This window comes from Lithobates pipiens, unplaced genomic scaffold, assembly GCF_037356315.1.
Source record: "Lithobates pipiens isolate NorthernLeopardFrog02 unplaced genomic scaffold, aLitPip1_a1.2 Scaffold_22, whole genome shotgun sequence".
Lineage (NCBI taxonomy): Eukaryota > Metazoa > Chordata > Amphibia > Anura > Ranidae > Lithobates > Lithobates pipiens.
The window spans coordinates 36490717-36510119 of NW_027507784.1; the positions used below are offsets into that span (position 1 = coordinate 36490717).

The 19403-nt window shown below is 46.1% G+C and overlaps 1 protein-coding gene across 2 annotated transcripts in view; it reads left to right on the top strand.

The window, feature by feature from the left end:
* The window catches only part of LOC143925378 (putative methyltransferase DDB_G0268948), a 174683-nt gene extending 159822 nt beyond the window's left edge, over window positions 1-14861 (top strand). For both annotated transcript variants that reach the window (XM_077449945.1, XM_077449946.1), the window contains 3 exons: window positions 1536-1636; window positions 4467-4604; window positions 14580-14861. In XM_077449945.1, coding sequence (XP_077306071.1) covers window positions 1536-1636; window positions 4467-4604; window positions 14580-14670 — 330 coding nt within the window. In that variant the 3' untranslated portion in view covers window positions 14671-14861. The remainder of the gene's footprint in view (window positions 1-1535; window positions 1637-4466; window positions 4605-14579) is intronic.
* Window positions 14862-19403: the final 4542 nt, after the last annotated feature.

Here is a 19403-nt window from a genome sequence, read left to right on the forward strand (position 1 = left end):
AAATATTAAGTTGTGTATTTATTTGTTGATATAATTAGTGGTTTTGCACATCTGGGGGTTGGTTTGGGGTAGTATAGTGACCACTGAGAAAGTTTACTTTAAAAAAAAAATTTTTGGAGTTTAAATTATTCATATTGTTTGGGGGGATTAGTGAATAGGAGGCGCAACCCCCAATATACATTGTACATTCACCGGTAACCCATAAAGTGGGGGAACTTGATTGGGATTGCAGCGAACCTAAAAAATGTAAAGAGAAAAAGGGTAGGTTTGAGCACCGGTACAATTTGAATTGTTTTTGGTTATTTTTGGGCTTACCGTTACCGTCTGTTTTCCTTGTTACACGTCTAGGGGATGTCCCGTGGTAAATAGTCCAGTAACTTGAGACTGACAACAGATCCACTTGAATGGATTTTATTTGCAAAAACTTAGACAATTGAACAGTCTTTTAAATTGGGATCAGAGGGTTGGAAAGGGAAGTTCAGGTACTTTTAGCCCTTGTACACACGATCAGAGATTCCGACGGAATGTGTCCGATCCGAGCGTTTTGTCGGATATTCCGACTGTGTGTGGTCTGCATCGGACTGTTTCCGTCGGAATATCCGTCGGACCAAATTTTCCAACTTGCCGGAAATATTTTCCGACAAAATGCTCCGATCGGACATACTCCGATCATGTGTAGAGAATTCCGATCGGACAAAGTGGCACGCATGCTCAGATCAAATTCCTACATCAAAGCTATTGGCTACTAGCCTGAACATAGTCCCGTTGTAATGAAATTACGTCATCACGTTCTGAAAGATCGGATTTTCCGACAACTTTGTCCGACCGTGTGTATGCAACAGTTTTGGACAAGATCCGACGGATTTGGTTGTCGGAATCTCCAACCGTGTGTACAAGGGCTTAGTGTCAAAGTGAAAAATGTTGAAGAACTTGCTTACTTTGACTGCATCCAGAGAATAGCCATTTGCAACTGGATGATCACTCAGGTTGGACAGTCCCTCTCTCACTAGGCCTAGCAGCCAACCAGGTGCTTACTCAGGAACAAGTCTCTGCCACAGACGGCGCGAGGGGAAGTGATGTCACCAGGCCGGGCAAGGAAGAAGGCAGACTACGAGGGACCCCCTAGCAACAGGTATTTAGAGGTGAGTAAAAAAAAAATTTTGCCATTTTTTTATTTTTTTTAACAAAGTTTAAGCAACTTTTTATTTTTTGGTGGCAACACCACTTTAAGCAGAGAAAGCAGCCATAGTCCGAGTAGAAAAGCCTGTCCCCTGGTAGCAGAGACAAACCCTTGCCCTCTGTGTAGAAGCAGAGTCAGGGCCAGTGGAGGCCCATCCATACAGGGCACAGGGGTGCCGCCCCCCTAATCCAAAAATACCTACACTCGGGAGGTATTTAGCCAGTTAAAACTGGAGGTTTAGTTGGGTTTTAATGTGGACCCTCCTTTTTAAATGCAGGTCAATCATGAAAGAATTATTTATTGAAAAATATCTCCGTTGTCTCCATGTGTAAAGACAAATTTCACTTATTTTCAGGTGATGAATATTCTGGCCCCATATCAGCATGAGAGGGTTAACAATATGAACACTGGATACAAGGAAATGTATGAAGCCATCCCTTACCCCGACAAAAGAAGGTCCGACTACTTTTATATATCAATCTGATATGTGGTCACCGGCTCCCCCGGCCCTTTAAGGGATTCTGAATGTTGGGAATTTACTGCCAAATCTTTTCAGAAATAGCTTAAAGGGTTCATTTTAATCTTTTCTTTTAAGGAATAGAACAATCTAATCTGATTTACAGATTTCTTTTGTCTTTTTCATTTAAAATAATAATTTTACTAACAAACATATAGCTGTGGGAGTGTCACTTTCTCTTTTTGGGTTATATGTATATCTTATGTTCTGTTGAGCATCCAGGTCCATTTTCCCTCGGATATGGCAAAATTGGCTGCTATCACGATTATCAAGTACCGGTATAGTCCAACCTATAGTCTCGTTGGATGCAACTGCTAGAGGGTCAGTATGAGCAATTGCCCTGGCACTTGCATACCAGCCAATTTTGCCATATTATGAATTCTGGATTTTTTTCTTTACTTCTTGCCTATTTGAGGTTTTACTCACATGTTTCTCTTGGATATGTCTGCAGCAACAACGACTGGATTATACACCAGCACCTTTATGTATAGAATTCTGAGCCAGCACTGCTTCCTCCTCCACTATCTACCTAACAGTGGCAGCTGGGGCTCAATTGTTTTTTTTTGGGGGGGGGGGGGGGGTTGCTATGCTTGCAGATCTATCAAGGTTACTTTTCCATATAAAAAAGGAAACGGAGACCTCTGCAGTGTACAAATGTGCTTTTACTGAACAAAAATTCTATACATACAAAACTATTCCAATATTAGGAATACAAATCAAGACTGACGGGTATGTCAAGCAAGATGCCTAGCAAATAAGCCGAAACTCTGGTCTGTAAACAGTAGAAATACACTTAAAAGTTACTTAACTCCGGTTACTGTGTGTTTATGATCTCCGTTGACCACTAGGACTCAGTCTTCCAAAGCAATTGCTGTGGAGATCAGGTGTCTTCTTCTTCAATGGCTTCTGGCTGGTTACAGATTTTTCCTCTTTGGTCTTAGGCCCCATTCACACCTGAGCGTAGCGTTTTCAGGCTTCAGAAAGTCGCATGTTTTTACTGCAATTTTGTACAGGTCAAAAGCTCACCAATGTAAAAAACAAACTTCCAAATCTGTCTAAAAAAAATAAATAAATAAATTCCAGAACTTGTTTGAGCTTCATGGATTATGGAGCTTCTGGCTTCAGGCATTTTGGAGTGGAGATGTGAAACATATCCATAGACAATAATTGATTCTCCCCCCCCCCCCCTCAAGCGTTTGTAGCTTAAAGCTACAAAATGCTCGGTGTGAATGGGGCCTTAAGGCATGATGAGAGTCTCGTCCAGCTTATCCCTGCCAACCATTTTAAATGTCAGGTTGTTTACCACAACAACTGAATAACAGAAAAACATCTCTGTAGCTTTCAATTAGAGAGGCACTCTCAAATTCTACCTCAAGATGGCACTCTGGTATCATACATGCCATAGGTTTATCTATAGAGACAATAGACTTCTGAAACTGTCAACTGAAATGTAATAATGGTATCTAAGTTCCCATTGTTTGAGGACTGCCCGTGTACTTGTTACCAGGGCATTAGTTTGAGAAGCATACACTCAAACCCAACCTGATTTCTGTTAAAACTAATCAGATTTTATATATATTATCTCTTATATATATTTATCTCAAATGCAACACAGGGGGATGGCAAACAAATCTGGCTTCCTCACTAAGCCCAAACACCCCCACCATGCCCTGCCCCCGCTTGAACGATTGCCCATGGGCCCCGCACTTACCCCATCCAGGATGCAACTTCCCCCTTGCATCTCCTCCCGACCAATCAGGTTTCAGGACTTCCTGATTGCCCGGGAGGAGAAGCAGGAAGACATTAGCTAATATTCATTTGCTAGTGTCACACAAGTGGGTGGGCTTGGAGTGCAATGCTCTGTGCCCCAAGCCCACCCTTTTTGAAGCCAATTAGAACCTCTGGCTCTAATCATGTGCTTCAAAAAAAAAAACATTGACATCCATGCATCTGGTGCCCTCCATGGAGATTAGGGCCCGGGCACATAGATTAAGTGGGCGGCACCCCTGCACCCCTTATGAGCCGCCACCACTGCTGCCTAGGCATACACATACATGACTTAATTCTTCTCTGACCCGATGTCCCTACTCTTTGGCTGGGGTAGATCGTAAGATTGTCCCATCTGGGATCTCATTTTTAATTTGAAGTCTAACTCCAGGAAACTTAAAAATGATCCCTTGCAGTAGGGCTGCTCCCATATTAGGGTTATTTACTCGTTTAGGTCTAAGGAACAAAAAAGTAGATTTATATACTCAATCCTTCATGCTGCTAGGCCTATCCTCAGGGTCTTCTACATCGCACTCCAGCATTCTAAGGTCCTGACATTATCAAGGCTGATATGAGGTCCATAGCCTTACATTGGGCATGATGATGACAAGGGACAGCTGACTAACAGAGCATAGGGGAGTGCCATCTGCCAGGGGGGTGGAGGATCAGGTAAGGAGAAATGCTGTTACTCTCCCCTAGAATAAGTAAGCAGTCAATGTTGCAGTGCAGGCTCAGCCCCACTGAATGGGAGGCTTTTCACATTTCCTGGAGTTGGGCTTTAATGTATACATACAGTATACGTTCTATGTGCTGCAGAAGCTGCAATTAGTCATCAGGCTTGTATGTATTGATATTATCTGTATTATTCATCCTTGTTTATGTCACTTGTACAGAGCTACAGCATAGGATCCCACTATATAAATAACTGATAATAGGAATGTAAAGATTGCATTTGTTTTCTATAACCCCTTCATTAACTCGCATTGCTATTTGCCTTTGCAGGATTGAAAACATTGTGACCAAGATCCGAATGCCATTGTCAAGTCTGATGGGTCTTTTTCCTACCTTCTCCGCGTTCCAGATCTATCTTAAGACTGAGCCTGAAAAAGCAAAGGAAGTGCTTAGAACAGTAGAGGAAAGGTGAGAATGTAGAAGAATGGGACACAAATAGTAGGGAACAGAGGACAAGAAAGGTACAAATTGTGCAGCAGTGTTGTCACCCTGAGGACAGAGTGATCATAGGACATGAAGATTTAAAAAGTCTTTAACCACTTGCTTACTGGGCACTTAAACCCCCCTCAGTCCCAGACCAATTTTCAGCTTTCAGCGCTGATGCATTTTGAATGACAATTGCGCGGGCATACAACACTGTACCCAAATGAAATTTTTATCATTTTTTTCCCACAAATAGAGCTTTCTTTTGGTGGTATTTAATTACAGCTGGGAGTTTTATTTTTTGCTAAACAAACAAAAAAAATGCAAAAAAAAAAAAAATCATGTTTAATAGTTTGTTATAAAATTTTGCAAACAGGTCATTTTTCTCCTTCATTGAAGTACGCTGATGAGGCGGCACTGATAGGCTGCACTGATAGTCTGCACTGGTGGGCACTGATAGGCTGCACTGGTGGGCACTGATAGGCATAGTTAAGGCGGCACTAATAGGCACAGATAAGGCGGCACCGATGGGCACAGATAAGGCGGCACTGATGGGCAAAGACGGGCACAGATAAGATGGCACGGATGGGTGGCACAGATGGGTGGCACGGATGGGTGGCACTAAGGGGCACTGATAGGTACCACTGATAGATGGGACTGATGGGCACTGATAGGTTGCTCTGATCGGTGGCTCTGATAGGTGGCACTGCTGGGCGGCACTGCTGGGCACTGATGGGCACTGATGGGCGGGGATATGTGGCACTGGGGTGCAGCACCTTTGTTGAGGCAGACTGTGGGCACTGCTGGGTGGCACTGCTGGGTGGCACTGTGGGCACTGCTGGGTGGCACTGTGGGCACTGCTGGGTGGCACTGACAGGGGGGGACACATTTTTTATTTAGGCAGGCAAAGCAGGGGGCAGGTGGGCACTGGCAGGGGGCAGGTGGGCACTGGCAGGGCTGGCCGTGATCGGGACTGATGTCCCGATCACGGCTGCCGGTGATCGGCTTTTTTTTTTTTCTCCTCGCGCTGCCAGCGCGAGGAGGAATAATAGCCGATTACCGGCTCCGTTATATCACATGATAAGCTGTCATTGGCTGACAGCTGATCACGTGATAAGGGGTCGGGATCGACCCCTTGCACGGATCGGTGATCAGGCGAGTCTCGTAGACTCGCCGATCACAGAGTGCGCCGTGCGCGCCCCTCAGGGGGCGCGCAGGACGCTCGTGCACAGGACTACGTCAATAGACGTAGTCCCGGAAAAGGAGATCCGCGCTGTAGCCGTCATTCGGCTATAGCGCGGATCTCAAGTTCAAGTTCAGGTTAATATAGGCGTGCACACGGGGTGTTCCTGATTAGGGATGAGCTTCGTGTTCGAGTCGAACGTACGTTCGACTCGAACATTGGCTGTTCGTGCGTTCGGCGAATTCCGAACGTTTTGGCCGTTCGCGTCAAAATTCGAGTGACGCGCGCGCGGACAACAATGCACTGCGTTGGCGCAGTGCATTGCTGTCCGATGATTGGCCAAGCATGCACTGTGACCCCGCATGCTTGGCCAATCGCAGCGCCGGCAGCGAGGAGAGCCATGATTGGCCACAGCCATCCTGCCTGTGGCCAATCATAGCTCAGACTGTGTAGTGCACGCCCCACACTATAAAAGGCCGCCTTTAAGGCGGCCTCCTGTAGTGTGTTACTTTGCATCTGAAGCAGTGGGTGTTCTGTGTACCTTCAACACAGTACACACCAATCGTTTTTGGCTGATTTCCTATCTTGCTGCTGTGTAGTGGTTGTTGTCTGTGCCCTGACTGCAGTATACACCACTATATTCACCTCACCTATATAGCTAGTGATCTAGCTTTAACCACTTAACAACTGCCCATTGCCGATTACCGGCTTCAGGGCGGTTGTTTAACTCAGAGAGGCCGTTAATTAACGGCCTCCCAGAATTCTGCTCTCGCGTGCCCCGAGGTGTGCGCACTCGAGAGCATCCGTGACCGCCGGGTCCATAGGACCCGGCGCATCACGGTAAACGGCCGCTCATAGCGGCCGTTTACCACGTGATTGCTCCGTCAAATGACGGAGTGATCACTTGGAAACAAACCGGCGTCATGTTATGACGCCTGTTCCTCCCTCCCCTTTCTGTACCGATCGGTACAGCGGAGGGGAAAGAGATCGGTGTCAGCAGCGATGTGGGCTGCATCTGCAGTGCCCACATCGCTGCTCACCGAATTTAACCCCTCAATTCCCTGCCAATACTCTGCAATACCAGTGCATACTCTGCAGTACCCTGCCATTACTCTGCAGTACCCCGCCATTACTCTGCAGTACCCCGCCATTACTCTGCAGTGCAGTACCCCGCCATTACTCTGCAGTGCAGTACCCCGCCATTACTCTGCAGTGCAGTACCCTGCCATTACTCTGCAATGCAGTACCCTGCCATTACTCTGCAGTGCAGTACCCTGCCATTACTCTGCAGTACCCTGCCATTACTCTTCAGTACCCCCCATTACTCTGCAGTAACCCCCATTACTCTGCAGTACCCCCCAATACTCTGCAGTACCCTGCCATTACTCTGCAGTACCCCGCCATTACTCTGCAGTACCCCCCATTACTCTGCAGTAACCCCCATTACTCTGCAGTACCCCCCAATACTCTGCAGTACCCGTCATTACTCTGCAGTACCCCCAATACTCTGCAGTACCCTGCTATTACTCTGTAGTACCCCGCCAATACCCCGCCAATACTCTGTAATACCCTGCCATAAATTGCCATACCCAGCCATACTCAGAGATACCCAGCCATACTCGGTGATACCCTGAAGTACCCAGCCATAGACGCCCCCCACCCCTCACCGCCCTCTGGTGCTTCTACCAACTCGCCAGTACGATCAAAGCCAGAATCTTTTTTTTTATTTTTTATTTCAGGCTTCCCAGCCTAGAGGTGAGATGTGGGGTCATATTGACCCCCCAGATTTCACTGTAAAGAGGACCTGTCATCCCATATTCCTATAACAAGGGATGTTTACATTTCTTGTAATAGGAATAAAAGTGATCAAAAATATATTTTTGGGAAAAAAAATGTCAAACTAAAATAAAGTAAAATGAACAATAAAAAAATAAAATAAAAATTAAAGCGCCCATGTCCCCATGTGCTCGCATGTGCCACACATGTGAGGTATCGCCGAGAATGTTAGAGCGAGAGCAATAATTCTAGTCCTAGACCTCCTCTGCAACTCAAAACATGTAACCAGTAAAAAAATATTTAAAGCGTCGCCTATGGGGATTTTTTAAGTAGCGACGTTTGGCGCCATTCCACGGGCATGTGCAATTTTGAAGAGTGACATGTTTGATATCTATTTACTCAGCATAACTTCATCTTTCACTTTATGCAAACATTGGGCTAACAAGTGGTTAATAATAGAGCTTGCAGCCAGTAGTGTTAGGCGTGCTGTCTGCGTGCTCTGTACCCAGTACATACCGCTATAATATAGGGCAGGCCCCTACTTTCAAACATCCAACTTACAAACATCTCCTACTTGCAAACGCAAGGAGACAGCAGCAAGTGAGATGAAAAAAGATGGACGACAAAACAAATTATACAGGGGTGATAACCCTTCCCTATGTTTTCCAAAAAGCTTAAAGATATTTTTTTTGACTGGAGCTACACTTTAAAAATGTACCGGTTGAAAATGACAAACAGATTCAACTTAACACAACAAACCTACACAGTCCCTGTCTTGTTTGCACCGCCTGTATACTGCTGTTCTGAGTATATAGGGCCTGGGGGCCACACGCATTTCCTTTTTTTAATATGGGTACGGGGTTCCCCTTAATATGTGTACAAGACCCAAATAGGCTGGTAATGGGCAGGGAGGGCTACCCATGCCATTTTTCTGAATGATTTTCAACCATATTGCAGGAACCAGATATAACATTAAAACCGCAAGCAGTTTTAAATGGTGTTATTTCCGTTTAATGTCATTTTGTGCAGGGACTGTTCTAAACACGGGAAACACGTGGCACTTCACAGGCATACTATAGACACCCCCCAGGCACCATATTTAAAGGAATATTTCACTTTTTTTTTTCACTTTAATCGTCATTAAAATCACTGCTCCCGCCAAAACGGTAGTTTTTAAAACTTTTTTTTGCAGTGACCCATGTCCACTGAGGCAGGAGGCAGGTCGCCAAACCCTTTTTAGCACACTATCTTGCATATTAGCCGTTAAAATTAGCACTTTCCAATTCGAACGTTCGAGTCCCATAGACTTCAATGGGGTTCTAACGTTCGTACCGAACGCGGGGGTCGTTCGCAAGTTCTGGTGCGAACCGAACCGGGGGGTGTTCGGCTCATCCCTATTCCTGATGTGCCTGGGCACAGCCTAATCACCTTGTGCCCCAGGACTTTTTCTCATCCGGAACTTGGCTCCATCCCAATGCACACTGGGAATTAGCTAAAAACAGAGGGCACACTGGCCTAGTGCATTATCTGACGACAATTTTTGTGATTATAAAATATACAGTATCTCACAAAAGTGAGTACACCCCTCATATTTTTGTAAATATTTTCTTATATCTTTTCATGTGACAACACTGAAGAAATTACACTTTGCTACAATGTAAAGTAGTGAGTGTACAGCTTGTATAACAGTGTACATTTGCTGTCCCTCTCAAAATATCTCAACACACAGCCATTAATGTCTAAACTGCTGGCAACTAAAGTGAGTACACCCCTAAGTGAAAATGTCTATATTGGGCCCAAAGTGTCAATATTTTGTGTGGTCACCATTTTCCAGTGCTGCCTTAACCCTCTTGGGCATGGAGTTCACTAGAACTTCACTAGTTGCCACTGGAGTCCTCTTCCACTGCTCCATGATGACATCACGGAGTTGGTGGATGTCAGAGCTATTGCGCTCCTCCACCTTCCATTTGAAGATGCCCCACAGAGGCTCAATTGGGTTTAGATCTGGAGACTTGCTTGGCCAGTCCATCACCTTTACCCTCAGCTTCTTTTGCAAGGCAGTGGTCATATTGGAGGTGTGCTTGGGGTCATTATCATGTTAGAATACTTCCCTGCGGCCCAGTCTCCGAAGGGAGGGCATTATGCTCTGCTTCACTATGTCACAGTACATGTTGGCATTCATGATTCCCTCAATGTAAAATTCCGAAAGGGACAGTGCACCACCCACAGAAGAGCCCCATCAAAAGCCAGCCAACATTAACTATTGGGCACCAGGTACTTTCAGCTAAGTTTTTAAGGGATACTCCATACATTAGGAACGCATATTCACACCTGCTGTTGAGGTTATAACCAAAGTGTTTGTACATGGATCCTGTTATTCTTCTGAGTTAGTCGATGCCATTACATAGACTCTAATTGCACCAGGTATAGATAAATGTAACTTTTCTATAGCCTTTAAAGCTAGATAGTGCATATAATCATCTGTTCATTGATTTATGCCTTGTTTAATTGCATTTTACCATAATACATTTAATTAATTCACCACCAAATTTATTGTGGCCTAATTCCTGTGTATTATTATAGAGTGGTAGCTTGCCAACTTTGAAGTCACAAAAGTGTAAACTTGTTTTGGTCTATGGCCAAGTGTGTCAGTGGGGAGTGAGCTATTAAGAGACTCATGTCAGGATAGAGGACCCATCATCACCAGTGGCTCTAAGCCAGGGGTGTCCAAACTTTTTTCAAAGAGGGCCAGATTCGATGAAGTGAACATGTGTGAGGGCCGACCATTTTGCCTGACATTCTTTGAACCATTAAAATTCGGTCATTCGAGCACTCATACCTGGCCCAACAAAAATTATTGTGCCTTTGTCGCGCTCGTTTGCCCGACACACAGACGCATGCTCTGTTCTTTAGGGGTACCGTTAAGTCTTAATGGTACCCCACACATTGGAAACATGGGGTGCTTTTGGTGCAGCGCAATAAAAAAAAAAAAAGCTCTGGGACTTCTTTCCCTGCATTTTTGTGGGTATGGAAGCCCATTGAAATGCATGGGCTGCCCTACACACAGCATGCAGCCATGCAGATGTGAGCCAAGGGCTTATTGGAGGGGCAGTAAAACTACATGGTTGAGCTGTTTTTACCACCCCCAACTTCTCCCCCTTTAGCTGCAGAGGGAGCAGCTGGGGGTGTACACATGCTGTGGCTGCAGCTGGAGGTATGCTCAGGGTGAATGGGCCTGCACTGCAACTACCCCGCAAATGTGTGGACTGCACAGTTGCGGTATAGTGATGCTACATTTACGGGCTTAAAACAGGTGGTGAGGAGGCAACATAATGCCTCTAAAAAGCGATCTGTATATGGATTGCTTTTCAGAGGAGCAGCAATCCTGGCTGCTATCACACACACAAGCACCACAAAAGCAGTTCTGATGGTACAAGAATGGGGGGGGGGTCTGGATTAAAAGTAACACACATGCATACACATACACACAGACATACACACATACAGACACATGCATATACTTACATACATACAGACACATGCACACACACACATACAGACACATGCACACACGTACATACATACATACATACATACATACATACAGGCACATACATACATACAGACATACACGCACATACATACAGACATACATACACACACACACACACACACACACATACATGCACACAGATACATACAGACACACATACAGACACACATACATGCACACACATACAGACAGACATACACGCACATACATACAGACACACATGCACATACGCATACATACAGACATACATGGACACACACACACATGCAATCATACATGCACAGACACACACACACATGCACACACACACACACACACACACACACACACACACACACACACACACACACACACACACACACACACACACACACACATACAGACAGACATGCACACACACACACACATAGACACACATGCACACACATACATACAGACATGCACACACATGCACAGACACACATACATACAGATACACATGCACACACACACATACATACATACATACAGACACACATGCACACACATGCATACAAACATGCACACACATACATACATACAGACATGCACACACACACATACAGACAGACATGCACACACACATACAGACACACATGCACACATACAGACACACATGCACATACATACAGACACACATGCACATACATACAGACACACATGCACATACATACAGACACACATGCACATACATACAGACAGACATGCACACATATACATACAGACACACATGCACACACATACATACATACAGACACACATGCACACACATACATACATACAGACACACATGCACACACACACACATACACATAAATGAAGCCTTTTTAAAACGAATCTAGCTTGTAGTACAGTACCTTTCCATTCCATTTCCTCATTCAGCCGGGTACTGCACTGTAGGGGGAAGCAGAGAGCACAGCACACTCCTCTGCACTTTACTTTCACTTTTGAAGCCGACGGAGCTTCACACAGTGCCGGGGATCGGCTTATTTGACAGCCCTGATCCCGCAGCACACCAGGCGGGCCGTTCAAAACCGGACTGCGGGCCGCGATTGGCCCGCGGGCCGGACTTTGGACATGCCTGCTCTAAGCGCTACATTAGCATTACTAGCAAAAAAGAAAAAATCATTATTACGAGTGTGTGTGTGTGTGTGTGTGTGTATATAATTATATATTTCTCAGCATAAATTAGTACACCCCAACAGATTTGCCAGAAAACCTTTATGTTCCTTTCAGAATCAACATCATTTTTTTTTTTTTTTTTTTATGGCACACTATACAACAAAATCCTCCCACAAATGTCAGCCATTGATTGAAACCATGATTTGTTAATTTGCACACCAAAAAAAGTATTTTCCCTAACAAATTTATTCAAGACCATGTTGTAAATATGAATACACCCCAATACACCTTAGGAGCAAAGCTATATTTTAGACAAAAAATACTAATTAACAAGCATTCAACTACAGGTGAATTCAATTATTCATTAAACAGATGTCCAGCAGACAGTTGAATATAAAATGGTGTTACTTAACAAAGAAGACCCCTCCCATTTCATGCTGTCAGCAATGGCACCACATGGAAGAGAAATGTCACAAAGCCAGAGACAGAAAATAATTTCTTTACACAAGAAAGGTGAAGGCTACAAGAAGATCAGCAATTCTTTACTTATCACTCAGAATAGTAGAGCAAAAGTGATACAAACATGTTAAAACGATGGAACTACAACCATCTCCCATCCAAGCCATCCACGGAAGTTAACACCTCAACAGGAGCGTCTTCTGATAAGGGTTGAAGAAAATCGCCACTGCAGTTATCTAAAGACATAGAAAGGTGGGGTGATTTTTATTTTTTTTCATGACACAATAAGTCGTACACTGTAGAGGAATGGCAAGCATGGGTGTTGTCCATGAAGGAAGCCTCTCCTAAAGCCCATGCACAAGAAAGCCTGCCTAGAATTTGCCAGGGCCCATGCTGAAGAAGAAGACGACTGGGACTCTGTACTCTGCAGGGATGAGACCTAGATAAATAATTTTGGAACTGATGGCTTTAAAACTGTATAGCGTGAGAAGTACAAAGAAAAATGCATGGTGCCTACAATGAAACATGGTGATGGCAGTGTCCTTCTGTGGGGCTGCATGAGTGCTGCTGATGTCGGGGAGCTGCATTTCATTGATGGTATCATGAATTCACAGATGTACTGCTGTATAATGAAATAGAAGATGCTACCATTACCCCGTTCCCTTGGTCGTCGTGCACTTTTCCAACATGACAATGATTGAGCGCACATCTAAGGCCACCGTTGAACCAGATGAAAGTGATATGTACAGTATGTCTCCTGATCTGAACCCAATTGAACACTGATGGGGAATTCTGAAGAGACAAGTTGAGAATCTCTCTCCATCCAGCATCCAGGCTCTAAGGCCGCGTACACACGGGCGGACTGTTCGCCCAACTTTGTTCGTCAAACAATCCGACAAACAGTCCGCTCAAAATTTGCATGGACGGACTTGACCACACACAATGAACGAACAGTCCGCTGAAAGCGTGCGCGATGACGTGAACAGCACGTACGACGGGACGAGAAATATGACGTCCAATACACTGCAATGCAACCTTCGCCGTGTAAATCCTTTCTGAGCATGCGCGAAACTTAGTTTGTCGAACAAGCCTACACACGAGCGGACTGTCTTACGGAAATTCCGAAAAACTTTGTTCGTCAGACTGTCCGCTGAAACTGTCCGCTGAAGCCCACACATGAGCGGACTGTCCGCTGAAACACTGTTCAGCGGACAAAGTTGGGCGAACAGTCCGCCCGTGTGTACGCGGCCTAAAAGAGGTTGTTCTTGGAGAATGGAAAAAGATAGATGTTGCAATATGTTGCCAACTTGTTCATTCCACATCTAGAAGACTTGGTGCTGTCCTTACAAATCATGGAGGTCGAACAAAATACAAGATGCAGTAGTTTTTGTTGTGGGGTGTATTCATGTTTGCATCAACTAATTTGAGTAAAACTGAAGAGTTTGTAATCTAAGTTATATTATTAACCTTACTTGTAATGAGCTAAACAAATGTTCTATCAAACCCTTTTTTGCCAACATTTTTGAAATTGTTCTTGTGTTCATTGAGATATTGATTAACATCCTATTTTTTAAAAGAGGTGTACTCCTTTATGCTGAGCTGTGTGTGTGTATATAAATATAATGATACACACGTGTATTGAAGCTTTGGGGTGCACACCCTAATGAAATATGCGCACACTTATGTTTTACACCCTAAATATGAATGTAATATAACTATGGTCCAAAAGGTTTGACTAGGCCTTTAACACTACTGAAAGCCAACTAAAAAAAATTTTGGAGTGGAGTTTTTGAACTATTCAATGTTTGGGAATGTTCTCAGACTATATTGTACATGAATCCTCTTTCAGGTTCCTTCGGATCATGGGGACGTCCTCCACTGAAACTGAAGTTGAAATGTGGCTACAAAACCTCCTGCTGTTGGCTTCTAAACCGCAGTGAAGCATTGATTTGGAAAACCGATGTTAAATCCTGCAAGACATGTCAAAAGTTTTGGTATGTCAGATGTACAAACAGAAAACTCAAGATTAATCCTCTCTGCATAAAATCAAACCATGAACAATAAGGCAAAATATCAACTGTGACAATGTAGCAAAAAGCCCAAATAAAGAAATAAATCTCTAAATGTATAACTTGGTATCTTTTGTGATAATTTATCTCCAACTATCACGTATGTATGAATCTTCCTAATAGCTCAGTTCCATACACCAGTATTCAAAAAGATCTCATGAAGAGAAGTAAAGGGTTGTTTTTTTCACTGTGGAATCATACCTCCTATCCCCCTTGGCACCTCTGCACTGAGAACCAAGTGATTGAACACTTTCGATCGTTTGGTTTTCAGAGCTCCCCAAGCAGAGCACTGTAGACAGTCATTCACAGCTCTCTGCTCTACCTCCTCGCTCATTGGAGCGCTGGGCTATGGAGGGGGGCGGGCGGCTCGGGCTCTCAGCGGCCCGCTGAGAGGCTGAGCCGGGTGTTGGTCCAGGCACCTGGTGGATCCAGACTTTGTCGTGATGGTGCAGTGCCTGGACCCACTTCTGTGACGTCAGCAGAGTATGGACTTCAGCATGCTCTCCCCTGAGAACGGGTCACAGGAGTGCAAACGAACTGCACTCCTGCATCCACAGGAGAAGTCCAACCAAACAACCTCGTTGGGCATATATGTGGCAGCATGGCTCGTGGGACTTAGTATCCATCCTCCTGCATATATGCATTGCTGTGGTGTTCTCGGAGGCGCTCCCATCAGCACCACTTGAACTTTTCAGGGGTGGTCTATCCATTAAGGGCGCACAGCCGCCGTCCCCCAAACCCCCGTCCATCGCCGCCTCCCCTATCCATGCGTATGGTCCATTTTCAGGACACTGGCACATGGATTCCAATGTGGAGGGGCTGTTTTTTTTTTTTTTTTTTTGAAGCACCGATTTAGATCCAGAGGCACTAATAGGCTTCAATATAGGGTGGGCTACAGTCGCAGAGAGTGCACTTTGAGCCTACCCAAGTGTGTTACAACAGCGAATCAATATTCGCTATTGTAACACTGATCCTCCTCCTGGCCAATCAGGAAGCGGGTTTTGACACCGGTCACCCGATTGGCTGAAAGGACAGGCGATCCTATTGTACCCCTGGGAGGAGCTGAAAGCCACCATGGGGGGACGTGGAGCCAAGCTTCTGCACCATGCTGCCTGCCACCCGCCATGATGGGGTAAGTGCCGGACCAACTAGCAAATAACGGGGGTTGGGTGCCGCTTGGGGTGGATGGGTGGTTGTTTGGTTTCAAAGGATACCCATTATTTATTATTTGCCAAAAGTACATAAAAATTCTCAAAAACCTACATTCATACCTATTGTTTGTGGGATTGACTAAACGTTCCATATAGGAAAATTCATATTTTTTTTTTTCTTACAGCCTTTAGTGAGTAAAACTCAAGCATTTTTGAAGGATTATAGACAAATCATTAATGAGGTCTCTGCCCTTAATATAGAGAGAGAGGTCTTGCTTGTTACAGCGGACATCTCTTCTCTATACATCATTATCCCACATCAAAGAGGGTATATGGCAGTTAGATATTTTTTTAATAAAGATCAGGCAATAAAAAAAAAATTGAAGGAATTTATTTTAAAATTATTAGAATTTGCCATGGAGCATAATTATTTCTACTTCAGAGGAGAATTTTATTTACAATCCACTGGTGTTGCGATGGGGGCTACATTTGCCCCGAGTCTAGCTAACCTATTCATGGCCCTATGGGAAAATGATTTTTTGTTTGCATGTGGGGACTCACACGTCCTTTTTTTGGAAGCACTACATTAATGGTGCCTTCTTTCTGTTGGGGGCGATGAGGAGTCCCTACATGTATTTATGGAGTATCTGAGATCCAACCAATGGGGTATCAGATTTACCTATCAATTTAGTGTATCCTCCTGTGTTCCTTTTTATGATTTAGTGATTTATAAAGAGCAGTATCTTTTGATGACCAGGACACATTTTAAGCCTACTGACCAAAATAGTTACATTCTGACAGAAAGCTGCCATCAGTCACCCAATTGGGTGAAAGCCATTCCTAAGGGACAGTTTCAAAGAAGCAGAAGAAATTGATTGAAGCTGGAAAATTTCTCAGTACAAGCTGAAATCTTAACTAAATGCTTCTTGGAGAGTTGGATAGAAGTCAACTACTAATACCTAGGATTAAAGAACCTATGGAGAATAACCCATTTGAATGGGCTTTTTTCGAGACTTTTTCTTCACAGTATTGGTGAATTAACAAGACTATGAAGAAACATTGGCAAGTATTAAAAAGTGATAACATTCTGGGTCCTAAACTTCCAGAAAAACCTAATGTCATCTTTAGGAAAAATACACCCCTTAGCGATACACTGGCACCAAGCACCATTAATCCCCCTGTGTCTACAGTAGGTATGTTTGAAAATCTGAAAGGCTTCTATCCGTGCAGAAGGTGCAAAGTATGTAGAACATCTAAATCCATTAGAACCTCCTCCTCTTTTTCCTCTGTTACGTCTAAGGCCGCGTACACACGGGCGGACTGTTCGCCCAACCTTGTCCGCTGAACAGTGTTTCAGCGGACAGTCCGCCCGTGTGTGGGCTTTCAGCGGACAGTTTCAGCGGACAGTTGGACGGACAAAGTCTTTCGGAAATTCCGAAAAACTGTCCGCTGAAACTGTGTTTGAGCGAACAGTCCGCCCGTGTGTAGGCCACTTTCGAAATGAGCAAACTGTTCCCGCTCGGAAAGTCCGCCCATTTCGAGCGCGTGTACAGGTAGGCGGGGCCCGCGAAGGAGACGTCGCGGGCTCCGCCGCCTGGAATGGGCTTAAAGGGGAACCCCAACGCCGAAAAAAATCGGCGTGGGGGTTCCCCCAAAGTCCACAACAGACCCTTGTCCGAGCACGCTACCCGGCCGGCCAGGAAAGGGGGGCGAGCGAGCGCGCCCCCCCTCCTGTGCCGTACCAGGCCGCGTGCCCTCAACATGGGGGGTGCCTTGGGGAAGGGGGGGCCGCGCGGCCCCCCCCACCCCAAAGCACCTTGTCCCCATGTTGATGAGGACAAGGGCCTCTTCCCGACAACCCTGGCCGTTGGTTGTCGGGGTCTGCGGGCGGGGGGCTTATCGGAATCCGGGAGCCCCCTTTAATAAGGGGGCCCCCGGATACCGGCCCCCCACCCTATGTGAATGAGTATGGGGTACAATGTACCCCTACCCATTCACCTGTGAAATAAAGTACAAAAAAAAAACACAACACAGGGAAAAAATATTTTATTGCACAGCTCTGGGGGTCTTCCGTCTTCGGGGGTCTTCTCGCCGGACTCCTCCGCTATCTTCGTGTAGCTCTTTTACTAGCGGAGGAGCCCGGCTTTCTTCCTCCCTGCCGCCGGCCTCTTCTCCCGACTTCGGGGGTCTTGTCCCCCTCTTCGGTTCTTCTGCCGGGCCACCGCGCCTTCTTATAGCTCTTTTACAGGCGGTGGCCCGGTCTTCTGTCGCCGCTGCCTTCCTTTCTTCTGTCGCCGCCTTCGGTTCTTCTGCCGGGCCACCGCGCCTTCTTGTAGCTCTTTTACAGGCGGTGGCCCGGTCTTCTGTCGCCGCTGTCGCCGCCGCCGCCGCCTTCCGTTCTTGTTCTTCTTGTTCTTGTTCTTGTTCTTCTTCTTCTCCTGGAGATGTTGACTCGACGAGCTCTCCGGCCGGAATGCCAGGGACACGCTCCGCTGCCACTTATATAGTGACAATGGGGCGGTGTCACATGGTATATGTCACATGGGTTGGTCACATGGGTTGATGTCACATGGGGACTATGACATCGTAAGGGGGCGGGGTCACCATGTGACCAACCCATGTGACATATACCATGTGACACCGCCCCATTGTCACTATATAAGTGGCAGCGGAGCGTGTCCCTGGCATTCCGGCCGGAGAGCTCGTCGAGTCAACATCTCCAGGAGAAGAAGAAGAAGAAGAACAAGAAGAACAAGAACGGAAGGCGGCGGCGGCGGCGGCGGCGACAGCGGCGACAGAAGACCGGGCCACCGCCTGTAAAAGAGCTACAAGAAGGCGCGGTGGCCCGGCAGAAGAACCGAAGGCGGCGACAGAAGAACGGAAGGCAGCGGCGACAGAAGACCGGGCCACCGCCTGTAAAAGAGCTACAAGAAGGCGCGGTGGCCCGGCAGAAGAACCGAAGAGGGGGACAAGACCCCCGAAGACGGAAGACCCCCGGAGCTGTGCAATAAAATATTTTTTCCCTGTGTTGTGTTTTTTTTTTGTACTTTATTTCACAGGTGAATGGGTAGGGGTACATTGTACCCCATACTCATTCACATAGGGTGGGGGGCCGGTATCCGGGGGCCCCCTTATTAACGGCCTTATTAACGGCCAGGGTTGTCGGGAAGAGGCCCTTGTCCTCATCAACATGGGGACAAGGTGCTTTGGGGTGGGGGGGCCACGCGGCCCCCCCTTCCCCAAGGCACCCCCCATGTTGAGGGCACGCGGCCTGGTACGGCTCAGGAGGGGGGGCGCGCTCGCTCGCCCCCCTTTCCTGGCCGGCCGGGTAGCGTGCTCGGACAAGGGTCTGGTGTGGACTTTGGGGGTTCCCCCACGCCGATTTTTTTCGGCGTTGGGGTTCCCCTTTAAGCCCATTCCAGGCGGCGGAGCCCGCGACGTCTCCTTCGCGGG